The 24,489-nt window shown below is 41.6% G+C and overlaps 1 protein-coding gene across 18 annotated transcripts in view; it reads left to right on the forward strand.

The window, feature by feature from the left end:
• The window catches only part of LOC104675570 (microtubule-actin cross-linking factor 1), a 392,257-nt gene that overhangs the window by 224,290 nt on the left and 143,478 nt on the right, over positions 1 to 24,489 (forward strand). For 13 of the 18 annotated variants that reach the window (XM_030942495.1, XM_030942497.1, XM_030942493.1 and 10 more), the window contains 8 exons: positions 235 to 387; positions 688 to 776; positions 3,576 to 3,711; positions 7,540 to 12,996; positions 13,523 to 13,672; positions 16,949 to 17,164; positions 17,251 to 17,400; positions 23,665 to 23,898. In XM_030942495.1, the coding sequence (XP_030798355.1) occupies positions 235 to 387; positions 688 to 776; positions 3,576 to 3,711; positions 7,540 to 12,996; positions 13,523 to 13,672; positions 16,949 to 17,164; positions 17,251 to 17,400; positions 23,665 to 23,898 (6,585 nt within the window). The remainder of the gene's footprint in view (positions 1 to 234; positions 388 to 687; positions 777 to 3,575; positions 3,712 to 7,539; positions 12,997 to 13,522; positions 13,673 to 16,948; positions 17,165 to 17,250; positions 17,401 to 23,664; positions 23,899 to 24,489) is intronic. The other 5 variants (XM_030942506.1, XM_030942507.1, XM_030942508.1 and 2 more) reach the window with 1 other exon arrangement.

Raw genomic sequence — 24,489 nt, forward strand, 5'->3', positions numbered from 1 at the left:
TTTGTTTGTATTTTTCAGAAAGGTATTAAACCTAGGTATAACAAATTCAGCTCACAAACACCTGTGAGCAATACTGTAGCCTGGCTAAATTATACTTGGGGTTATTTTCACAGCCTACTTATTTAGGTAACTTTTGTGTCTGTTTTTAGGAAGACTTCATTTAAGAAAATCTGAAGTCATGCCAACCTAATAAAAGACATTGCTAGAATATTGATTTTCTATTTCCTATTCTAGAAAGTGGTAGAAGAGGAGAAACAAGAACATGTGGAGAAGGTTAAAGAACTTTTGGGCTGGGTGTCTACCCTAGCAAGAAATACACAAGGAAAAGCTACCTCATCCCAGACCAAAGAATCAACAGACATTGAAAAAGCTATTTTGGAACAGCAGGTGAGAAGAAGGTCCATCTCTTTTTATCTGGGTAGAATAATATGTGTTAATGCATTAGGTGGAATAGTAGAAGTCACATGTGGGCCATTCCAGAAGTGATTGCTACCTAAGTAAATGTTAACTTAAAGAAATTTAAGAAGCCATCTTGTTTGTTCTTGTACCCTTTTATCAGCTGTAGCTCATTGGTGATAATTTGACCTAAGCTGCATGTTTTCTCTAGGATTAAAAAAAATTTTTAAATAAATTTTGACTGTTATTTCTTGGGTTTTGAAGCTTTTTCTCTTTATTTCTACCATGTAGGTTCTGGCAGAAGAGCTGACAACAAAGAAAGAACAAGTCTCTGAAGCTATTAAAACATCACAGATCTTCTTGGCCAAGCATGGTCACAAGTGAGTATTAAATGAGAGATTATGGCACATCTGGGGCACCTGGTCTATCAGGCTAAAACTTATGGCTGTAATGAGATTTCAGACTGGAGAATTCAGGGCAGCAAGAGTCAGATTATGGGGGATCCTGTAGTTCATACTGAGGAGTTTGCATTTAATTTGTTGGCTATGGGAAGAGATTTTAAACATGATTGTGTTTTGCTTTTAAAGGTTGCTAGAACAGTTATATAAAGAAAGGACATGTAGTGAGAATAGAGGCTGAGAGGCCTGTTAAGAGGCTATTCTGATAATGTAGGCAAGAAATGACGAGGAATGGAAATGAAGAGACTAATATTCAAGAGATATTAAGGATAATGAATCTATGGGTTTGGTTACACATGAAAATTATCACATAAAGTGACAGAGATTTGAATTATTAGTGTATTAGAAAGCGTGAGGGTAGATTACTTCAAAGGGTTTTTTGGGGCTTCTCAGCCTGTTGAGGAAGCCTCAGAGAAGGAAGAGGAAAATTATGAATGATAACTCAGAACCCAAGAAAGAACAGAGTTCTAAAAAGGAGAGAAGTTCAGAAGTCAAGAAAAGTTGAGAAATATCTGTACATTTGGCAAGTTAGAAGTCTCTGGTGCCTCTGGTGACAAGTTGTGGGATGAGGTCAGATTTAGTATGGTGAGGAGCATATTGGAGGCAAGGAAGGTGAAACAGAACTGCTCTTTCAACAAGCCAGGACATAGGAGAGGAAAAATGTAATAGAGTCAATATTTAAAAATGGAATATATGATCAAGAAGGTTTTGTTTTCTTAAAAGCTACAATGGGCCGGGCGCGGTGGCTCAAGCCTGTAATCCCAGCACTTTGGGAGGCCGAGACAGATGGATCACAAGGTCAGGAGATCGAGACCATCCTGGCTAACCAGGTGAAACCCCGTCTCTACTAAAAAATACAAAAAACTAGCCGGGCGAGGTGGCAGGCGCCTGTAGTCCCAGCTGCTCGGGAGGCTGAGGCAGGAGAATGGCGTAAACCCGAAAGACGGAGCTTGCAGTGAGCCGAGATCCGGCCACTGCACTCCAGTTTGGGCGACAAAGTGAGACTCCGTCTCTAAAAAAAAAAAAAAAAAAAAAAAAAAAAAAGCTACAATGGACTTAACTATGTTTTGGAGTAAGTCTCAAGGACAAAGGGGAGGAAATAATTAGAGAAAGGTCCCAGTGGACATGCAAGAGGATGAAACTCATTGATCATTAGAAAGTACAACCTTAAACAGGAAATTGGGACCACTTTTTTCTGAGGTGGAGATGAGGGAAAAGAGATTAAGAAAGGTATGGATAGAGGTAAATTTGTTAGGACTGAAGCCAGAAAGTAGGAGAATTAGTGCCCAGTGGTCTGTATGTTCTCTGAAATAGGCAGAAAGGTTTGTTGAAAGGATGGTGCCCAGGAAGAAAGGAAGAAGAACTTGGCTGGAAATTTACAAGAGGATTGTCAGGAAATATTGTGGCCCAGTTGAGATTGGGAACCAGTTGGCTCTCTCTATGTGGTTGTGGAATTTTTTTTTTTCTCTAACTGGATTTACCTAGCAGCCTTAGTGTAGGAGCAGAAGAGACTGATGGTTTGATTGAATGGGGGTTGGGCATTTATCAGGTTAGTGAGTGGAGAGTGCAAGGATAATGGTAGGGAACTGATCAAGAATGTGGATTGTGGGGTCTGGCCTCTGTAGAAAAGAAACTTAGTAGAGAGGACTGATAGAATAAGAGGAAATGGAGGTGTTAAGGAAGGCTTAGGACATATCCATGAGTTGATGGATAGTTCCCATTTGAATCAACAGAGTTCATTCTAAGAAACAATCTGGAATGAAAAAAGAAAGTTGCAGGATTCATCAGATTCAAGAGGTGGTAACCTTTGGGAAGAAAGGGAAAGGAATGGACTCGGTGACAAATATGCAGTGGGCTTTAATTATATCTGTAATGTCTTATTTCTTAGAAAAGGGGTCTAAAGCGGCCAGGTGCGGTGGCTCATGCCTATAATCCCAGTGATTTGGGAGGCTGAGGCAGGAGAATCACCTGAGGTCAGGAGTTTGAGACCAGCCTGGCCAACATGGTGAAACCCCATCTCTACTAAAATTACAAAAATTAGCTCAGTGTGGTGGTGGGCACCTGTAATCCCAGCTACTCGGGAGGCTGAGGCAGGGGAATCACTTGAACCCAGGAAGTGGAGGTTGCAGTAAGCCAAGACCGCACCACTGCACTTAAACCTGGGCGACAGAGCGAGACTTCATCTCAAAAAAAAAAAAAAAAGAAAAGAAAAAGAAAAGGGCCTAAAGCACATATGTAAAATAGTAAATCGTGAAATGAAAGCTGGGTAGCTAGATAACAGGTAAATGAGAATTTGTTATATTCTTCTGCCTGTTTAAGTATTTTATTTTAAAAAGAAAATAGGTATAGAAGGAGTAAAGAAAGATAAAACTGGAAGGTAGAGTTATAATCATATAGTGGATTATTAAAGTCTAAGATTTCAGAAGCAGAATAATTTCAGATGATAGAAGGGTCTAAGTTTGACATTTGTAGGTGGGGCTAAAGTGGAGATGAGGTCATTTGAACTACAAGCATGGGGTGGACATAGCACTGACATCACCAAGAACCGTGACTTGATCTGAGATAGACAGAAAAACTGAGTGAAATGCCAAAGTCTCCCATGAATATGGAAGAAGATCATCCATCCAAGATGAAGAAGTAGTAATTTTGAAGCAATAGAGCAGAGTTTGGAGATTGTTTTTTTTTTTTCCCCTAAAAAAGCTTTAATGCTTCATCTTCCAGGCTCTCAGAAAAAGAGAAGAAACAAATATCTGAGCAAGTGAATGCCCTAAACCAGGCTTACCATGACCTTTGTGATGGTTCTGCAAATCAGCTTCAGCAGCTTCAGAGCCAGTTGGCTCACCAGACAGAACAAAAGGTACTTTTAGTTTTCATCTCCAAATATTGGGTGGATACCTTTTGAATGGTATGAAAGCAGCTTTGCTGATCCAGAGTCATGATCACTAGCTTTCCATGACCAATGTGACTTAATTTTTAACCTCACCTTAGCAGCCATGTGTCTTGTGTTTCTTTACTGGGGTTCCATGATGTGTTGGTCAGTCAAAAGCACTAGAAGACACAGTTAACCCTTTAGACCTGGTTCACTTTTTTTGTCTTATGCCATTTTGTGGCAGACAGCAGTTGAGGAGAACATAAATTCTGTGTTGTATATGATCACAGGGCAGTAAGATACTCCCTTGTGGCATTGTCACACGAAAGTTGATAGCCAAGAGTTCTGGATATTGGAAAGAAAAACCTGTGAACGTCTTCCCTCCATACTAAGGCAATGAGAAATATTAAGTTCCAAAGCAAACTAGTAGAGTAGTTTCACTGACTAAGACGCTGGTTCCCCTCACCCATAGTCATCTCATCATGTGGCATCTTTACCAGTTCCCCTCCATGTTCATTTCCTGGACCATATGAAAGTCGTCATATTTCCTGCTGGTTGTCCTAAGTTCTTCCTGGATACCTGTGTGTGTGTGTACACTTACCATATTATATACATGTGTCTCTGGGATATATATGTGTGTTTGCCTGCTTATTTCCTATGTTGTGAAGCAATGGCCAACTTATGTGGGGCAGGCCAAAATTAAGCTCATGTGATAGTCAAATTTGGTCCAGATGATGCTCAAAATGATATTCAGACAAAGCATGTCTTGATTCTGGTCCTTGGATATAAATTTTGTGCAACAGGAGCTGGAGTTGTAAAGACCACAAGACAGAACCAGCAATGATTTGATGGTGTATTTCCAAAAACAAAGTGCTGGTGTAACATTCTCCATTTAAGGTAGCCCACTTCCAATGGCTTGTTGCTTCACCATATAAGGGAGTATGTGAAAAGTTTTAACAATTGCTTGCTGAGAACATCCAGTTCTCATTTTGAAAGGTTAAAAAAGGGGGGAAAAGGAAAGAAAGAAAAAAAGAAAGACAAGCTGCTGAGCACCACTACATTGAGCATGATGTGTCTCCTGTACTGTTTGCGTGTTTCATGTGAAGTATTGTTCTGATTAACTGACATCCTTGCTTACAAGTTTCACTAACCCTTTGGAGTTTAAGCACAAATGCACAAAGGGAAAAGAGGACGACCTGTTTGGGGTTCTTTTTTGCAAAAACAAACAGTCGCATGCTGGACGCTAACACCAAGCTTACACTGTGTGTGTGATACGGCTGAGCTGCTCCATAAGGCTCTATCTTTTATCTGCCTGAGGCGTGCCCTGCAACTCTGGTAAGTAGAAGCCTTTTATGTTTTCTTTCCTCCTCTCCTTCTATCTCTTAATGCTTGTTTAGGTCAGAATGTCCATGTTTGGTAGGATAGAAATGAGTTTCTCTGGATTTTTTCCCAGCTGAGTGTTTCCTGCCTATTCTCCAATTATGAGGGTGTTGGAAGTAACATTGTAGACTTTTCTCTTTGGCTAGACTCCAGGCCTTTCTTCAGTGTCAGCATTTTTGAGACTCCATGAATCTCGCAAAAGAAATGAAAAGTTCTCAAAGGAATGTTTTTCTTTGTCATATTGTCTGTTCTGAATAGTCTTTCATGGATTTTCTAAAAGGAATTTTTCAGGTATCTTGAAATTTTTCAGGTATCACATTCCAGTGAACTTTTTCCTTCAGTTTCTTTAAAACAGACACATAGGGAATTTGCATAATATATATATTTAAATTATACAGATTGAACTTTCTCTTCTTGGTCAGAAAACAAGGAGATAGGGAATAAATAGTACTTTATAGAGAAGTCTGTCACTTATTCCATTGATTGAATACGTATGTAGAAATGGAGATGAGAACCAAATATACTGTTCTTTCATTTGCTGTCCATACTGTATTCTTATTGTATGCACCTCATCAAGCTTGAAATCCTCAGTGCATGTTTCTAAAATCTGAGGGGAAATGGTTTAATGATTTTAAGGGTTTCCTTATTATTTATCCATATTCGTCCCATGTTTATTGAATGACAGCTACTGCTCCTAGACCTTCATGGGCAATGGATCAGCTCTTATGGAACTTACTCACTGAGGTAAAATGGAATGCTATTATTTAGAAGGCAGGGAAGTAATTGGAAACTGCTTCCACGAGATCCTCCATCAGTAAGGTAGAGAGTTAAATAAGTAATCAGAAAGTAGCTCTGACCAAAGAGGGACAGATAAAATTATATACAGAAAATGAAAATAATGAACATAAACAAGAGCTGAAAAGTTGGAGAGTAATAAAAATGATGAAGTGTTGTTAAGTGGTTAAACACTTAAATAATTTAAAATCTGAATGTATTATTCTGTGATAAAAGATCTCAAAATGAGAATTCTTTAGGAGCTCTTTCTAGGATTTGCAAGGGTAGTTTTGACAGTGTATATGCCTTATTCACTGACCTTAGGACCTAACTCCTGTGTTAAGATGTGACTCTACTGTACTTGTCTTTTATAGTTTTCTGGGTCTGACTGTGGGAGGGCATACAAGATTTAGAGTCAGACCTTGATTTATTTCTGGAACTTACTAGTTTTGTGACCTTGGACAAGTTACCTAAACTCTGTGCCTCATTTTCATTTCTTCAAACTAAAGATTCAAACAATTGTTTTCATGGGACACTGTGAGAATTAAATGTCAGTGTTCAATAGATCTAATAATAAGTGACAGCTGTAGTCATGGTGATTGTGCTACCCATTCTAGCCTGGACCAGAAGAAAAGTTACTAGTGGTTCCGTAGGCAAGGGTCCCCGATCTGTTTCTTCCTTGTCTTGCTACTTCCAAGTCCTAGAACTAATTTAATTTAGAGCCATTGCCTTGGGAGAAGCTAGCATTGTCCAAGAATACGAGTATCCCAGTTGCTAAAATACTTTCTTGAGTAGTATACACAGGCCTGTTTACTGGGATGCACAATTGTTCTGGAGCTATTGGACTGCATAAATCTCTCTTATTCTGTGGACCAGTCCTGCTATGCTCATCAGCAGGGAATTGCTACTTCCAGAGTCTTCTGTGTGGTTTACAACAGCAAAAACTTGTTTTATGGGGTTGAATTCTCACTTTGGGGGAACTGTTATGCGTCTGTAAGAAACTTTATGATGATTTGGTCTTAAAAATAAGATTAAATTCTATCACTTTCACTGCTTGCCACCCTGTAGAGCTTGTCACTCAGATATGCTTAATGCCACTATCTCTCAAGTGATCTAGGAACTTCTGGTCTAGTAAACATTCTACAGTGTAGAAAAACTCTTTTTTAGTATTAACACTGGGTAGCTTGCTTCAGAATATTTCCTACATGTTGGGGCTTATCCCATGCTGGGTTTTTCTTGTGGTAAGAATTTTATATACTATAGTTCTTTTTTTTTTTTTTTTTTTTTTTTTGAGACAGAGTCTCACTCTGTCACCCAGGCTGGAATGCAATGGTAAAATCTCAGCTCACTGCAACCCTCCACCTCCCGGGTTCAAGCAATTCTCCTGCTTCAGCCTCCTAAGTAGCTGGGATTACAGGCAGGCACCACCAAGCCCAACTAATTTTTGTATTTTTAGTAGAGACGGGGTTTTCACCATATTGGTCAGGCTGGTCTCGAACTCCTGACCTCATGATCTGCCCGCCTCAGGCAGATTATAGGCATGAGCCACCATGCCTGGCCTAAATACTATAGTTCTTTGAATGACTCCTTTCAATAGTTGTGCTTTGCCATTGGCTCTGATTCAGTTTTCTTTTCCTTTTTTTTTTTTTTTTTTTTCTTTAGGATTGCAGAGCAGTTGCTGGGGTGATTGACCTAGGCACAGTGGAGATATTTCCTATCTTCAAAGCCATGCAAAAGGGCCTCCTTGACCAAGACACAGGCCTTGTGCTTCTGGAATCTCAGGTTATCATGTCTGGCCTCATTGTCCCCGAGACTGGTGAAAACCTCTCTTTGGAGGAGGGCCTAGCCAGAAACCTCATTAATCCCCAGATGTACCAGGAGCTCCGGGAGCTACAGGATGCCCTGGCCTTAATAAGCAGGCTTACTGAGAGCAGAGGCCTTCTTTCTGTGGTGGAAGCAATTGAGAAGAGAATAATCAGTGAGAGAGTTGGACTGAAAATCTTAGAAGCTCACCTGGCAACTGGAGGTTTCAGTCTTTCCCCTAGTGAGAACTGTATTAACCTGGAAGAGGCTTTTCATCAAGGCCTCATTTCTGCATGGCTTCATTCAGTATTAGAGTCTCATCTTAGAACATCCAAGAATTTGATAGACCCTAACACAGCTGAGAAAATTGGTTTGCTGGATCTGATGCAACGATGTATTGTCCACCAGGAATCAGGATTCAAATTGCTGCCTGTCAAACAGTTGGCAGGGGGGATGGTGAGCTTGAAATCAGGCCGGAAGGTTAGCATTTTCCGTGCAGTTCAGGAAGGGCTGATAGATAGGCAGGTCACTGTCCGGTTGCTGGAAGCTCAGCTTTTTGCTGGTGGCATAGTAGATCCAAGAACAGGACACAGACTTACAGTGGAAGAGGCTGTAAGACATAATTTGATTGACCAAGATATGGCCTGTGGTATCCTCATAAGGCAGCTTCAGACAGGAGGCATCATAGACACTGTCACGGGGCAAAGGCTAACAATAGATGAAGCAGTGAGCAATGATCTAGTAGCTGCTAAGATCGCCCTTGTGATTCTGGAGTCCCTCTGGTCATTCATGGGTTTGCTGTGGCCTGAATCTGGAGAGATCCTCCCAATTACAGATGCCCTAGAACAAGGTATTGTGTCTACTGAACTAGCACATAAAATCCTTAGTAACCGACAGCATATTAAGGCTCTGTTTCTACCAGCAACCACAGAGATTTTGTCCTGGAAGAAAGCAATAGAAAGTGGTATCCTGGACAGAGATCTTGCCAATAACTTAAAATTGATTTGTATACCTGATGTGATGCCCCACATGCAACTAGCAGACTCTGCAGAACAAAATATTAATCCTGGAGCAGCAGTTCTACCGTGCACCAAGAGCCAACCTAAGGCCATAGCAAGCAAGAGTGAGAATCTGTTGTTCCAGCTGATGACTCACAGCTATATTAATGTACAAAATGGACAGAGGCTGCTTCTGTTAGATAAAGAGTTGATGGGGATACTAACATCCAGAGATGAGTATCAAACAAGTCCTCCAGAAGCGGTTGAAATTGGGCATCAAAGGCAAAAAACTCCTGAGGGATTGCAAGAGTCAGCTAATGTGAAAATCTCAGGAACTTTCAGTGATGAGTGGACTGTGAAGCTGCCTGAGTTCCAGTTTTCTTCTCAGAACAAAGAATATCCCAATCAGGAAGATTGCACTACAGAAAGAGGCAAAAAGACCACTGTAGAAACAGAAGATTCTTCTGTAGAGAACCCTGAAGAGGATCTGTTTGTAGAACAAAAAGAGAGAAATTCAAATGTTGACTCTTTGAAGGTAATAAATAAAGTCGAATTAGAGGTACAAAGGCAGTTGATAGATACCAAAAGGGAAGACCAAACAGCAGTGTCTATCAAAGAAAATGCCAGCAGGGGACACCTCCTGACTGTACCTTCTGCGGAGGCGGAAGGTGTGCTGTTGGTGGTTGACAAAGATCTTTTTTCTGTTGAAACACCAAAGAAAGAACATCAGCCTCTCAGAAACACTTCCTTTACATGTCAGAATGAACAAGCACACACTCTTGAGACTGAATATATTCGTGATGAAACTGGAGGATCTCACATAAAACCCCAAAGCAAAAAGTCAGAAGTTCAGGTAAAGAAAACTCTAGGTGTAAAGTTAGAACTAAAGTCTGAAACTGATGTGAACATTCATCCTCTGGACAAAAAGCAAATGCTAAAGAAAACATTTGTGGCTAAGGATGACCATAAAGAAAGTCAAGAAGCACAGAACATCGTAGGTGGTAGTATGATGATGTTAGAAAAGACTGATGAGGAAGATAATGGCAGGGAAACTTTTCTGTCCTACAGTCATCCATCAGAATTGCTTGAAGAAGCTACCTTAAATGTATTATCTGCACAGTTACTAGATGGTGGTATCTTTCATGAACAAACAGGTCAAAAGCTCTTACTAAATGAAGCAATCTCCCGAGGCATCGTGCCAAGTCACACTGCCGTGAAGCTTATGGAGAAGCTGAACATGTTTCAGGGGTTCTTTGACTCTCAGACGTGTGAGTCTTTGACAACTGAAGAAGTCATTAATGAAGGTCTGATGGATGAGAAATTATTACATAATGTCCTCATGGCAGATAAAGCTATAAGTGGTATCTTAGACCCCCGTACCCACACACTATGCTCTGTAAAGGATGCAGTTACAGTTGGACTTCTTAACAAGGAAACAGCCACCAGAATTTTAGAGAGACAGGTGGTGACTGGTGGAATTATTGATCTGAAACGAGGCAAAAAAGTTTCAGTAACTTTGGCCTCAACTCTTGGCTTGGTGGACATTGCTGACCAGCCAGAGCTTATAAATCTGGAGAAAGCTTCCAAAGGTAGAGATGCTGAAAAAACAGTTAGGGAGAGATTAATTAGTTTACAAATGGAAACAACAGGACTTATAGACCCTGATAGTAAAGCCCCTTTAACAGTTGTGCAGTCCATTGACAGAGGTCTTTTGGAGAGAGAGGAGGCCATTCGTTTGTTGACTAAGCAGGTGCTAGATGGAGGTATCATTCACCATATATCTGGGATGAGACTTTCTGTTGATAATGCCTTCAGACATGGCTTAATTGGTGAAGATTTAGCCAAGAAACTCAAAAGAGTTGAGAACTTAAACATCCATCAGATTTTTAATCCTGAAACAAAGGAAACTGTTTCCCTCCCTAAAGCCATAAAATTAGATCTTATTACCCCAGACCTGAAAAGAGAAATCCAGGAGGTTCAGGCCTTTACTGGAAACTTTGTGGATCTCATTTCTGGTCAGAGATTGACCTTGGCAGAAGCTGAAAAAGAAGGACTGTTAACTAATGAAGCAGTGTTGTCTCCAGGAATGATGCATGGCATTGTAGATCCCGAGAACTGCAGAATTGTCCCCTACTCAGAATTAGTCAAGAAATGTAAGATTGATATTGAATCTGGACAGAGATATCTAGAAGTAATTCCCTTCTCAGACATTAAAGATGGAGTGAGCGACAAAGTGCTTACATTGTCTCAAGCAATTCAGCTTGGAAAAGTAGACTTTGCATCTACGCTGAAGGTTCTGGAAGCCCAGGCAAATACTGGTGGAATCATAGACACTGCTACTGGAAAAAGACTGACATTGGCATCAGCTTTGGAAGAGAAACTGGTGGATGAAAACATGGTTAGAATTATTGCATCTCATCAGGCGTTAAATGGAGGAATTGTTGACATATTTAGTGATCAGAGAGTGACTTTAGCGGAAGCTATTGAGAAAAGACTGATCAGTCCTGAACTGGCAAATATGATCCAAATAGATACTTCAGAGTTCAGTGATCACAGGGCTCAGATTGAAAAGCAAGAGGGGATTGAAGTATGTGCATTGCAAAATGAATCTCTAAGAAAGGATATGTTAATTGCTTGTAATCAGACTGCTGAAATGAGTTGTAATAAAATAGAAGAGAGTGAGAGATTACTTCAAGTTGAAAATCAGTCTGCACAAGAAAAGGTTAAAGTGAGAGTTTCTGATAGGGAGCAGGCAAAAAAGAGCAGGGAAATTTCCTTAAAGGAATTTGGGTGCAAGGATCAACATAAGCCAAGAATGTCCCCAGATGCTAAAGAATTTATCAGTATCATAAATCCTCATAATCTTAAAGGTAAATCCTTGGGCCAAGTGTCATTGACACATACTTACTCTGAAGTTTGTGATTTTAAACTCAAAGAAGTGGCTAGAAATAACATGGGAAATGATACAAATGAAGAGCAGAAAAAAGCAGTGACAAAAACAGAAATTATTTCTCATATGAAGCAGTCTCCCTCATGTCTAGATTCTGAAGAAATAGGAGAAAATCGAGGGGAAGTGATTTTGGAAGTACAAGAAACATATTGTGAAACATCAGGCAAATTGCCGAGTGAGCAGGTTTTGCAGCAACCAATGAATGCTGGGGTGAAAAGTAAGAGAGAGAAGAGGGAGGTGATTGTAGAAGAAAGCATCAGAACATGCAAATCAGCATTTCTTTCTGAAGAAAAGTTATATCAGGAAACTGCCATTAGAGATGAGCATGACTCCCATATAAAAAGCCAACCTAGGGAAATGACCTCAAGTGAAAAAGGGAAAGAAGCTGATACAGAAAAGGGATTTTCTGTTATTTTTAAAATTGAAGACTCTTCTTCCCAAGTGGTACCTCAAGGAATTTCTGTAAAACATCTAGATGCTTTAACACTCTTCAGCTCTAAACAGGCCAGTGAAGGAAAAGTAAGCAATTTAAGTCTCTGCTTGACTTTAAAACCAGAAGAAAACTTATCCCAAGAAATTGCTTGTGGGGCCCAGAGTGAACCATTCCCTTCTATGACCCCAAGACCTGAAGGATTGCCCTACCAGGAATCAGATGGAAAAGCCCAAGTGACAGGCTCATCCCAAATTTCCAAAACAGACAAGCCTTTCCAAGGAACCACCGGACAGGAGACCAACTATCATCAAGATTCCTGTGTTACTTCTAAAACCAAGGAAACAAAGCATCTCATTTCCTCATCTAATGAATGTAAAGAAAAGTCATACCAAGAAGTATCCTTTGACCCAGCAAGAGGTCTTAAATTAGAAGAAATTACAGTTTCTAGACCAGATTCAAAAGAAGTCAGTTATCTAGAATTCTCAGACAGAAAAGACCTTCATCATCAGGGCAGCAAAAGTGATGATAAACTTTGTGGAACTCTCAAATCTGAAATAGCAACACAGGAAATAACTGGAGAGAAATTTCTAGAAATGGCAAACCCTAACGTTACAGGTCTACAAGCAGGATCCATTGAGGACATAGTGACTCAGAGAGGTTCCAGAGTCTTGGGATCCTTTCTTCCAGAGAAACTATTCAAAGGAGTGTCTCAGAAAGAGAATACAGGGCAACAGAATGCCATCATTAGTCCTACTGTTCCAGAGACCAGTGAAGAAAAGACAATGTCCCTAAAAGTATGCTCTACAGTGAAGACAGAGAAGACATCACAGGAAAAGCTCAGAGAAAGCCCTGGCATTGAACAAACTCCCTTCATGACTGCACTTGGAGGAAAGGGAAATGGAGGTTTAAACCCAGAGCCCTTCAGAGCAACTCAAGTAAGTGGTGTGCTTTTTTTTTCCCCCTAAAGATATAATTAGTTTAATGCTAAAATTCTTAACTAGGTACAGAGTTTACATATGTATAATTGTATACCTATATACATTTTAAGGCACTAGGTGATTCTCTAAGATATAACTTAGTTTATCATCATCTGTTTGTAACAAAGTTGTTGAAAAATTAGGCATTGGCTCTGAATGTCTTTCTGAAATCTGCAAGGGTTTTAAATAGAAACAAGCTAATAGAAATACTAGGATGATGCTACCTAAAATCAGAATAACTTTTGGAAATTTTGGTAAAATGATGCTTGTAGATTGATAGCTCTGAGCTTCTGCTCTCTAAGGAAATTAGTAAAATCACCTTTGTCTATTGATTTTAAATGACTTAAACAAAATGTTTTATTTCATCCCACTCTATATGCAGTAAAAATTGCTTCTATTTGTCTAACAAAAAACCCTGCCTGCTTCTAAAGCTGACTTACAGGAGAATGTCAGAACTGAGTCAGCTTTCTTTTTGGCTCCACAGAATGTATTTACCCGGCAACTCTGTTTAGAACATGATGAAAAGCTAGTATCCTATCTGTCTCTGTTACGGAACATTGAAATGAGGACCAGACAGATTCAGCCTTTGGAGCTAAACCTGGCAGAACTACAGGATCTGCTGTGTCAGGCCAAGGTAGGTTCCCAGAGACTTCCACCACAGACATCAGCTTCAAGATAGGTGCCTCCATCTTCCTTGAAGATTTCAAGACTTACTAGGACCTGCTTGCACTCTATTCTAGGGTAAACAATCTCAGACCCTTGTCAGATAATTATGGGATGGGCCACATTTGGATAGATTGGATAAGATTTATAAAGGATAGACTTTAACAGACCTTGGATTTGGCTATGAATGTAATTACTACCAATTGTTTTTTTTGTTGTTGTTTTGCTTTTGTTTTTTTTGAGATGGAGCCTTGCTCTGTCGCCCAGGCTGGAGTGCAGTAGCGTGATCTCGGCTCACTGCAACCTCTGCCTCCCAGGTTCAAGCAATTATCCTGCCTCAGCCTCCCGAATAGCTGGGACTACAGGTACCTGCCACCATGCCTGGCTAATTTTTTTTTTTTTTTTTTTTTAAGTAGAGTTGGGGTTTCACCAGTTGCCCAGGCTGATTTCGAAGTCCTGAGCTCAGGCAAGCCACCTCCCTCGGCCTCCCAAAGTGCTAGGATTACAGGCATGTCCCACCATACCCGGCCCTACCAGTTGTTATCTGTGTGGTTTTGGATTGATTTAGGTAAATTCAAAGGCAGAGTGATTGGTTATGAAACTATTGCAGTAATTCAAGCAAGAAATGTTGGAGGCTTAAAACAGTAGATTAGATATATAAGTTAATCTCTCTTCCTAAAACTATACTGAGACATCAGGAAAAAGGGTTTTTGTGTTTTAAGCACGTAAATTCATAAAGAAAAGAGCAAGAAAGGAGAAAACGGCAGTAAAGTTTTAGAATTTAGAAAGCAGGTGGATGAGGAGGTAACTACCTTAGCAAGCTAGAGTAAACCAGATCCTCAACTTACAGTGGAGGAAGCTAAGGAAGAACCTGATTTACACTACAGAACTCCCCAAAACCTCAAAAATTGGGAGCACCAGAAAGAGATGAAAATGGATATGCAAACAGGCTTCTAATTGGTTTAAAGTCTGTTTAAGAAGCAATTAGACCTTTAGATTTTCAACTTACTTCACATAGCCTGGCAACTGCTCATGCCATGCACTAACAGAAGACTGGATCTTCATCCTCTGAGGAAAGTAATTCAGAGTGTCTCTTGACTAGGGAGAGCAGCCATTTATTGAAGGTAAATATTCCATACAAAAATCAGTAGGATTAACTGGAAGTTCACATACATACTGAATTTTGAGCTATATCCTTGCTCCCGCTATGGTTTGACCAGCCCAAGGAGAAGGACCTAATGGTACTGATATAAGTGGTTTCCCAACTGTATGGCCCAACTCCATCACCCTCAGTGAAGACTACAGCCAGTAGAGTTTGTAGTCAGCTTTTTAGGGCATTACTCTCCACTTGAGCATCTGGATAGCTTCTGTTACAAAAGGAGAGGCTAAAACAAAGAAAAAGAAACTTGGACAAAATAGAGACTATTTAGGAAGAAAAACATACTCAGGGCCAGTCACAGTGGCTCATGCCTATAATCCCAGCCCTTTGGTAGGCCAAGACAAGAGGATTGCTTGAGCTCAGGAGTTTGAGACCATCCTGGGCAACATAGTAAGAAATTAGCCAAGCCTGGTGGTGTACACCCTAGTCCCAGCCACTCAGGAAGCTGAGGCAGGAAGATTTGCCTGAGCCCAGGAGTTTGAGGTTTCATTGAGCTATGAATGCACCACTGCACTCCAGGCTGGGAGATGGAGTAAGACCCTGTCTTAAAAAAAAAGAAAGGGTCGGGCGCGGTGTCTCACACCTGTAATCCCAGCACTTTGGGAGGCCGCGGCGGGCAGATCACGAGGTCAGGAGATCGAGACCATCCTGGTGAACATGGTGAAACCCCGTCTCTACTGAAAATACAAAAAAATTAGCCAGGCGTGGTGGCGGGTGCCTATAGTCCCAGCTTCTAGGGAGGCTGAGGCAGGAGAATGGCGTTAACCCGGGAGGCGGCGGAGCTTGCAGTGAGCGGAGATCGCGCCACTGCACTCCAGCCTGGGCGACAGAGCGAGACTCTGTCTCAAAAAAAGAAAAAAAAAAACAGAAAGAAAAATATATTCAAAAGTACTACCATTTAAAGGACAAAAAATAAAATAGATTGGAAAAATCTAACTGGAGATCTCTGAAGAGCACCTGGAAACACTCTTCTCACAGAAACCAAAGGAGAAGGAGTCAGTCCTACTAACTGCCGCAGGGAGATTGAGTACAATGAAGACTAAAGGGGAGATTCAGCTCCTGAAAGTTATTGGTGATTTTGAACAGTTTCAGTGGAGTGATGGGATATAAACTAACTTGCAACTGGAATAAATGGGAGGTTGGAAGGTGGAAACAATTAATATAGATCATTCTTTCCAGAAGTCTTAGGTACAGGCAAGGAATGAGGTGGGACACTACTTGAAGGAAATGGATTGAAAGGAATGTTTTGAATGGGTTTTGGACTGAGGAGAAAGAACCAATTAAAAAAGAGAACTTGAAGTTAGAAGAGAGAGGAAGTGGTAACTGATAGAACCAGTCCCCTAAAAACATAGAAAGACAGCCTTGAGAGGGAGTGGCTATTTCACTGAAATTGGAGGTTAAGAGTTGTCATAGGATTGGAGTCACAATGAAGACAGATTGTAGTGGTTTACTGGTTCTCTCAATATTTAGTGTGTAGCCTTGGGTAGGATGGCTGAACCGGGGCTGCGGATGATGCGCCAAAGAACTATATCAAATTCTTCCACAGCTTATTTCTGGCTTCTGTGTTGAGGACTAGAATATTACAGACTAGATGAGTGGAAAAGCTGGTTGGGGATAGCTTTGTGTTCTTTGGTTCCATGACCCTGGAATTTAGAGTGGAAGAGTCATCCTTTGGGTTTATTTTGTAGCACATTAATTCTGCACAGCTGCTCCTTGGAGAAAGGCATAATGACACTCTCAGAGAGGCAGCAAGTTACAGTGGAGGGAGTACACTGCACTGAGTCAGAAAACCTGAATCCAAATCCTGGCTGTACTGCTTACCAGCTGGGTGACCTTGGACACTGTTCACATTTTTTTTAAAGCAATGAGACATCTCTTCTGTAAATCCAGAACAGTAACGTCTACCTTGCCTACCTCATGAATTAGTGATTGCGAGAACCAAGTAAATTAATGAAAGTACATAAAAACATTTTCTAAGCCCTAAAATGTGTGTAGACATGGGGTAAGAGAGAAATGTGTTCACAGCTGATTCCCAGAGGGTTTCAAACTAGTCTTGTTTTTATAGGTAACTCCACTTTATTCCCTCAGGTATTAGACAGGGAGTTAAAGGATCTGACCACCTTGGTCAGTCAGGAATTAGAGTGTGTGAATCAAATTATCATCAGCCAACCTCAAGAAGTTCCTGCTCAACTGTTGAAGGCTCTAGAGAAAGATGCCAAGAATCTTCAGAAGTCTCTCAGTTCTGTGAGTGACACTTGGAATTCCAGGTTACTCCACTTCCAGAATGCCGTGGAAATAGAAAAGGTAGCATTTTGCTTTTATTCATAAAAGCTCACAAAGTCTGGGTGGCTGGGAGATTTTCATAATGTGATTTGCCATTTATTTCTTAGACTAAAGTGTTAAATCAGCACACACAACTAGAAGGCAGACTTCAAGATATGAGAGCCTGGGTTGGCAATATCATTCTTATTCTGAACAGCAAGGCATCTAACAGTGAAACAGATGTTGACAACCTGAACCGCTGTCTCCAACAATATGAGGTAAACTCTCCACCCATTCTCAAGCATGTTTTCTTTGTCCTTTGAGTTGTATCAATTTTATTTTCCTGCTAGGCAAACCAGTATCCATATTTATCTTTCTTTTTTTTTTTTTTTTTTTTTTTGAGACGGAGTGTTGCTCTGTCGCCCAAGCTGGAGTGCAGTGGCACGTTCCCAGCTCACTCTAACCTCCGCCTCCCGAGTTCAAGTGATTCTCTTGCCTCAGCCTCCTGAGTAGCTGGGACTATAGGTACCTACCTCCACGCCTGGCTCATTTTTGTACTTTTTAGTAGAGATGGGATTTCACCACGTTGGCCAGGCTGGTCTCAAACTCCGGACCTCAGGTGATCTGCCCACCTCGGCCTCCCAAAGTGCTAGGATTACAGGTGTGAGCCACTGCACCTGGCCATTTATCTTTCTTAGAAAGATAAATTTCCAAGAAAGTCAGCTATGTTTAGGTTTTTAAATTATCATATCCCTGGCTGGGTGTGGCAGTTCACACCTGTAATACCAGCACTTTGGGAGGCCAAGGCAGGTGGATCACCTGAGGTCAGGAGTTCAAGACCAGCCTGGCCAACATGGTGAAACCCTGTCTCTACTAAAAATTCAAAAAAATTAGGCGGGCGGGGTGGCAGGTGCCTGTAATCCCAGCTACTTGGGAGGCTGAGGCAGGAGAATCGCTTGAACCCAGGAAGCGGAGGTTGCAGTGAGCCGAGATCACACCATTGCACTTTAGCCTGGGCAACAAGAATGAAACTCCGTTAAAAAAAAAAAAAATAGATCATATCCCCGGAGCTTCAGTGATTATGATCATTTCTCCCTTCAGCTGTTCTCTGAGATACCATCTACAGAATGACCTGTTATTATCAGTCTCATCTTCTCTTTCTAAATGAGCATCTAGGATCCATCCTTTGTTTCTCTTTTGACCGAGATCCAATCCTACATACACACACACACATACCAGTTTCAGGAGATCTTTTTGTTGTTGTTTGTACATGTACAGGTTTGTTATATAGGTAAACTGCATGTCATGGGGATTTGATGTCCAGATAATTTTATCACCTGGGTAATAAGCACAGTACCCAATAGGTATTTTTTCTGATCCTGTCTCTCCTCCCACCACCTCACTCTCAAGTAGGCCCCAGTATCTGTTGTTCACCTCCTAGTATCCATGTATTCTTGTTTAGCTTCCACTTATAAGTGAGAACATGCCATATTTGGCTTTCTGTTCCTGTGTTAGTTTACTTAGGATAATGGCCTCCAGCTCCATCCATATTGCTTTAAAGGATATGATCGCATTCTTTTGTATGGCTGGATAGTATTCCATAAAATGTGGTGTCCACATTTTCTTTATCCAGTCTACCATTGATGGGCATTTATGTTGATTCCATATCTTTGCTATTGTGAATAGTGCTATACGGAACATACACGTACATGTGTCTTTATGATAGAATGATTTATATTCCTTTGGATGTATACCCAATAATGGGATTGCTAGGTCAGATGGTATTTCTAAGTTCCTGTGAAATCGCTGCAGTGCTTTCCACCATGGCTAAATTCAGGAGAATTTTTGATTGGTTATTTAGAGCATGGGTTGGCAAACTTTTTTTTTTTTTTTTTTTTTTTTTGAGACGGAGTCTCGCTTTGTTACTGAAGCTGGAGTGCAGTGGTGCGATCCCGGCTCACTGCAACCTCCATTCCCCTGCATCAGCCTCCCAAGTAGATGGGATTACAGGCACACACCATCGTGCCTGGCTAAATTTTTTGTATTTTCAATAGAGATGGGGTTTCACCATGTTACCCAGAGTGGTCTCAAATTCCTGACCTCAGGCAGTCTACCCACCTTGGCTTCCCAAAGTGCTGGGATTACAGGCATGAGCCACAGCGTCTGGCCAGCAAACTTTTTAAATAAAGGGCCAGATAATAAATATTATAGGCTTTATGAACCATATGCAAAAGACCTATTTCTGTTGCAATCACGCAAAATTAAAGCAGCCATAGATAGTACATAAACAAACGGCTATGGCTATGTTCCAATAAAACTTTATTTACAAAATCATGTGACAGGCCAGATTTTGCTTGGGGGCCATAGTTTGTTGACCCCCCTGCTCTAAAGAGATGCTTTTCTTCTTCTTAAGCCCCAGATTAATTGATTCTTTTTATTAGTCAATGAGAGAAAAGTTAGGACCATGAGATACATGTGAGCCAGAGAGTTTTCTCCCAAATATTGTTCTCTTTTTTGTTCTATTTAAGATTATATCAGGTATTACAGTGGTTTATCAGTCCTCTGCTATAGAGATCCCTCTCCTTCAACTTTTTAGAACGTCAAAACAGAACTAGAAATGACCCCTTCTTCTGTTCTGTCTTCTCCCTCTTCCCCAGTCTTAAGAGAAGCAGACATAAAAGTTTGTCCATGATCAACCTTGTACACAATCTCATCCCTCTTTATCACGTAAGAGTTGACCGGCCTCCTTTTTTTATACCCTTTATCCAAAGATATCACTGAGGGAGAGAGTTTCAGACTTTATTCAGGCTTTATCTGTTTGCTAAGATATTACAAAGAAGCAAGCATGAAAAAAATTCCTATGACATAGTATGAGATATAAAAACATAGAGACATAGAGCATCTCATACATTGGTGCCCTCCCCTAGTTATAACATACGAATCCTCTTGTCGGCAGAAAACAGTCTGAGCCTTGTTTTCCCAGTGATAGTTTCCTAAATTATTATGTTCACAGAGGAAGGAAGCTTCGTCTTATTGTTAGCAGCGGCAAATTCATGTGAGTCTCCAATAGCTCGGTTCTTGCCTCCTCACGCGAAAGAATTTGACCAAGGGGCATAAGGCAGAGGGAGAGACTGAGGCAAGTTTTAGAGCAGGAGTGAAAGTTTATTTAAAAGTTTTAGGGCTGGGCACGGTGGCTCACGCCTGTGATCCCAGCACTTTAGGAGGCCAAGGCGGGCAGATCACGAGGTCAGGAAATCGAGACCATCCTGGCTAACACGGTGAAACCCCGTCTCTACTAAAAATACAAAAAATTAGCCGGGTGTGTTGGCAGGCGCCTGTAGTCCCAGCTGCAGGCGCCTGTAGTCCCAGCTACTTGGGAGGCTGAGGCAGGAGAATGGCGTGAACCCAGGAGGTGGAGCTTGCAGTGAGCCGAGATTGTGCCACTGTACTCCAGCCTGGGTGACAGAGCAAGACTCTGTCTCAAAAAAAAAACCAAAATTAGCCGGGCGTGGTGGCACATGCCTGTTATCTCAGCTACTCATGAGGCTGAGGCAGGAGAATCTCTTGAACCCGGGAGGCAGAGGTTGTGGTGAGCTGAGATTGCACCATTGCACTCCAACCTGGGCAACAAGAGGGCAATTCCATGTCAAAAATAAAACTCCGTCTCAAAAAATAAAAAATAAAAAAAGTTTTAGGGCTGAGCGTGGTGGCTCATGCCTATAATCCCAACACTTTGGGAGGCCAAGGCGGGAGGATCACCTGAAGCTCAGGATTTCAAGAGCAGCCTAGCCAACATGGTGAAACCCCGTCTCTACTGAAAACAAAATACAAAATTAACTGGGCATGGTGGCGGGCGCCTGTAATCCCAGTTACTTGAGAGCCTGAGGCAGGAGAATCGCTTGAACCCAGAAGGTAGAGATTGCAGTGAGCTGAGATCATGCCACTGGACTCCAGCCTGGATGACAGAGTGCGACTGTGTCTTAAAAAAAAAAAAGTTTAGAGCAGGAATGAAAGGAAGTAAAGTACACTTGGAAGAGGGCCAAACGGGCAACTTGAGAGATCCAAGCGTGTTGTCTGTCCTTTAACTTGGCGTTTTATATGTTGGCATGCTTCAAGGGATTATGTTTTTCCTCCCCTGGTTCTTCCCTTGGGGTGGGCTGTCTGCATGTGCAGTGACCTGCCAGCACTTGGGAGGGGTCGCACGCGCAGGGTGTTTCCTGAAGTTGTATACGTGCTCACTTGAGGCGTTTCTCCCTTACCAGTCGAGCGTTCCTAGAAGTAGTTCATATACCAATTTAAAGACCGCCACTTTGCCTCTTAGTGTGCATGCTTGAGCCCACTTGCCCAGCTCCTGAGATCTTATCGGGAAGCTGCTAATCACCAGCTTTACGTGTTTTCTATCTATTAAGAGCATGCCTTTCTCTGTTGCCGACTACAACCAATTATTATTTTAGAGAGATGGTTGAACAACCACCTGACCATCACCTGATGGTCACCTGACATTCTTGGAGGTGGCCATCAGGTGATGTGTAGGTGGGCAGGGCCTCTCATGCCCTGCTCATGTCTGCCTAACTACCTACTGTAACATTATGATAAATATTCAAGAAGCCGTTTCTGCCTGCTTTGCAGGATTGACTACTCTCAATTGATCTACTCTCAGTTTCAAAGTGATGGAGATCCAGTATAACATAACTGATAATCACTGAGTGTTTGTAGGAAGATTACTTGCTTTTAATAGTCTGAAAATAGATTATTTTACTGTTTGGATAGTTTTTACTACTTTAAGGGAAAAATACAACTATAACCTGAGTGTAATCTTTCACAGTTTTAAAAATAGTATGAACAGCATCATTTACTCAAAAAATGAAAATTTAGGCTGGGTGTGGTGGCTCATGCCTGTAATCCCAACACTTTGGGAGACTGAGTGGAAGGATCGCTTGAGCCCAGCAGTTCAAGACCAGCCTGGGCAATGTAGTGAGACACCATGTCTAGAGATAATTTTAAAAATTAGCTGGGCATGGTGGTGCACACCTGTGGTCCCAGCTACTTAGAAGGCTGAGGTGAGAGGATTGCTTGAGCCTGGGAGGTCCAGGCTGCAGTGAGCTTTGTATGCATCACTGCACTCCAACCTGGGTGACAGCAAGATCCTGTCTCAAAAAACAAAAATTTTAGCAAATCACAAACAAATTATGTATTTTCTCAGTACTGGCCTACCAGTAACTCATTGCTGGACGGATACAAATAGATATTTGAACCTAAGAAAGTACAATTAGATACATCTCAGATCAGAAATTCATGTTATATTTTCCAAAACTTTTTGAAGTTTGAAAACTTTATGGCCAGGCGGGGTGACTCACGCCTGTAATCTCAGCACTTTGGGAGGCCAAGGAGGGCGGATCACTTGAGGCCAGGAGTTCAAGACAAGCCTGGCCAACATGGCAAAACCCTGTCTCTACTAAAAATACAAAAAATTAGCTGGGCATGGTGGTGCGCACCTGTAGGCCCAGCTACTCAGAAGGTGGAGGCACAAGAATTGCTTGAACCAGTGAGGCAGAGGTTGCAATGAGCCGAGATTGTACCACTGCACTCCAGCCTGGGCAACAGAGCAAGACTCTGTTTCAAAAAAAAAAGACCAAGTGCAGTGGCTCACACCTCTAATCCCAACACTTTGGGAGGCTGAGGTGGGCAGATCAAAAGGTCAGGAGATCGAGACCATCCTGGCTAACACAGTGAAACCCCTTCTCTACTAGAAGTACAAAAAATTAGCCAGGCGTGGTGGCGGGCGCCTGTAGTCCCAGCTACTTGGGAGGCTGAGGCGGGAGAATGGCATGAACCCGGGAGGCAGAGCTTGCAGTAAGCCAAGATCGTGCCACTGCACTCCAGCCTGGGCAACAGAGCGAGACTCCATCTCAAGAAAAAAAAAGTCTCTCTCACTTTGAGTCTCTCCAAACTCCTCATAAATTATAATTAAGTTTCCTTTACTGGACCTACCTTGATTTCCAAATGCAGTAAGCAGCTCTATTGTTTATGCTAGCATAATTATACTATTGCTAATCCAAAATATCTGTGAATTTATTTTTTTTTTATTTTTTATTTTTTTGAGATGGAGTTTCACTCTGTCGCCCAGGCTGGAGTGCAGTGGCGCAGTCTCGGCTTACTGCAAGCTCCACCTCCCGGGTTCACGCCATTCTCCTGCCTCAGCCTCCCAAGTAGCTGGGACTACAGGCGCCCGCCACCACGCCCTGCTAATTTTTTGTACTTCTAGTAGAGAAGGGGTTTCACCGTGTTAGCCAGGATGGTCTCGATCTCCTGACCTTGTGATCCACCCACCTCGGCCTCCCAAAGTGCTGGGATTACAGGCATGAGCCACCATGCCTAGCCAAGAGAGACTTTAATTCTAGTTTGGCCCTAGAATCATTAGTGCCAGTTATGAGAGTACAGGAAATTAGCCTCTCTGATTCTGTTGGTTTTCTTCATGGACTGAGAAATGGAAGAATCATGGTTTTGTTTTGCTTTTTGTTTCCTTTTTCCACTTACCTTAGGATTTGAAACAGCCCATGGCTGAAAGGAAATCTCAGCTGGATGCTCTTGCTTTTGATGTTCAGTTCTTTATCTCGGAACATGCCCAGGACTTGTCCCCTCAGCAGAATCGACAGATGCTGAGGCTTCTGAATGAACTGCAGAGGTCCTTCCAGGAAATTTTGGAACAGACTGCAGCTCAGGTGGATGCCTTGCAGGGCCATCTTCAACAGATGGAGCAGGAGGCCCTGGTGAAGGTCAGACTGAACCAGCAGCTGGGCTCAGTTTGTCTGTGGGGATGTCCTCTGTCATTGGGTTTTCTGGCCAGACTCTGTGCATCATGATTGCAGGAGCTTGGGTTTACCAGTTTTGAAATTTCATGTCATGCAGGCCAGTATGGTTCTAGTCCAGGAGGCACCTGTTCTGGCTGTTTTTCTTGCCATGTCTTTGGTTTTATGTATGTGTGAGAGAATGTATGTGTTGACATGTGTATACATATGCAAGTGTTTTCTTTTAGTGAGACTTTTCCTTCACTGCATCTCATTGTCTCTGACTTTCAAATGAAAATCATGTTATCTAGTCCTTTCCCTACTTTACTTTCTCCTTTAGCATTGTTTTGAGGGCTCGTAAGAACATCTAGATACTCTGAGCTCTTGAGGAGAAGCGTTCTGAAATTAGTTTCATTCTATTTAATCTATTTCAAATGATTTACAGTAAGGTTCCCTGACAATCCTTAAGTGGCTGAGAAGGAAATTTTTATTAGAATTGTATTAATTTTTGGCTCTTTAAAAATTAATATTATTTTCTTGCACCTTTCCTCACACAGTAGTGCCCAGTGCTTATTCAAT

The sequence above is a fragment of the Rhinopithecus roxellana genome, chromosome 12 (genome assembly GCF_007565055.1).
Source record: "Rhinopithecus roxellana isolate Shanxi Qingling chromosome 12, ASM756505v1, whole genome shotgun sequence".
NCBI classification, from domain to species: Eukaryota; Metazoa; Chordata; class Mammalia; order Primates; family Cercopithecidae; genus Rhinopithecus; species Rhinopithecus roxellana.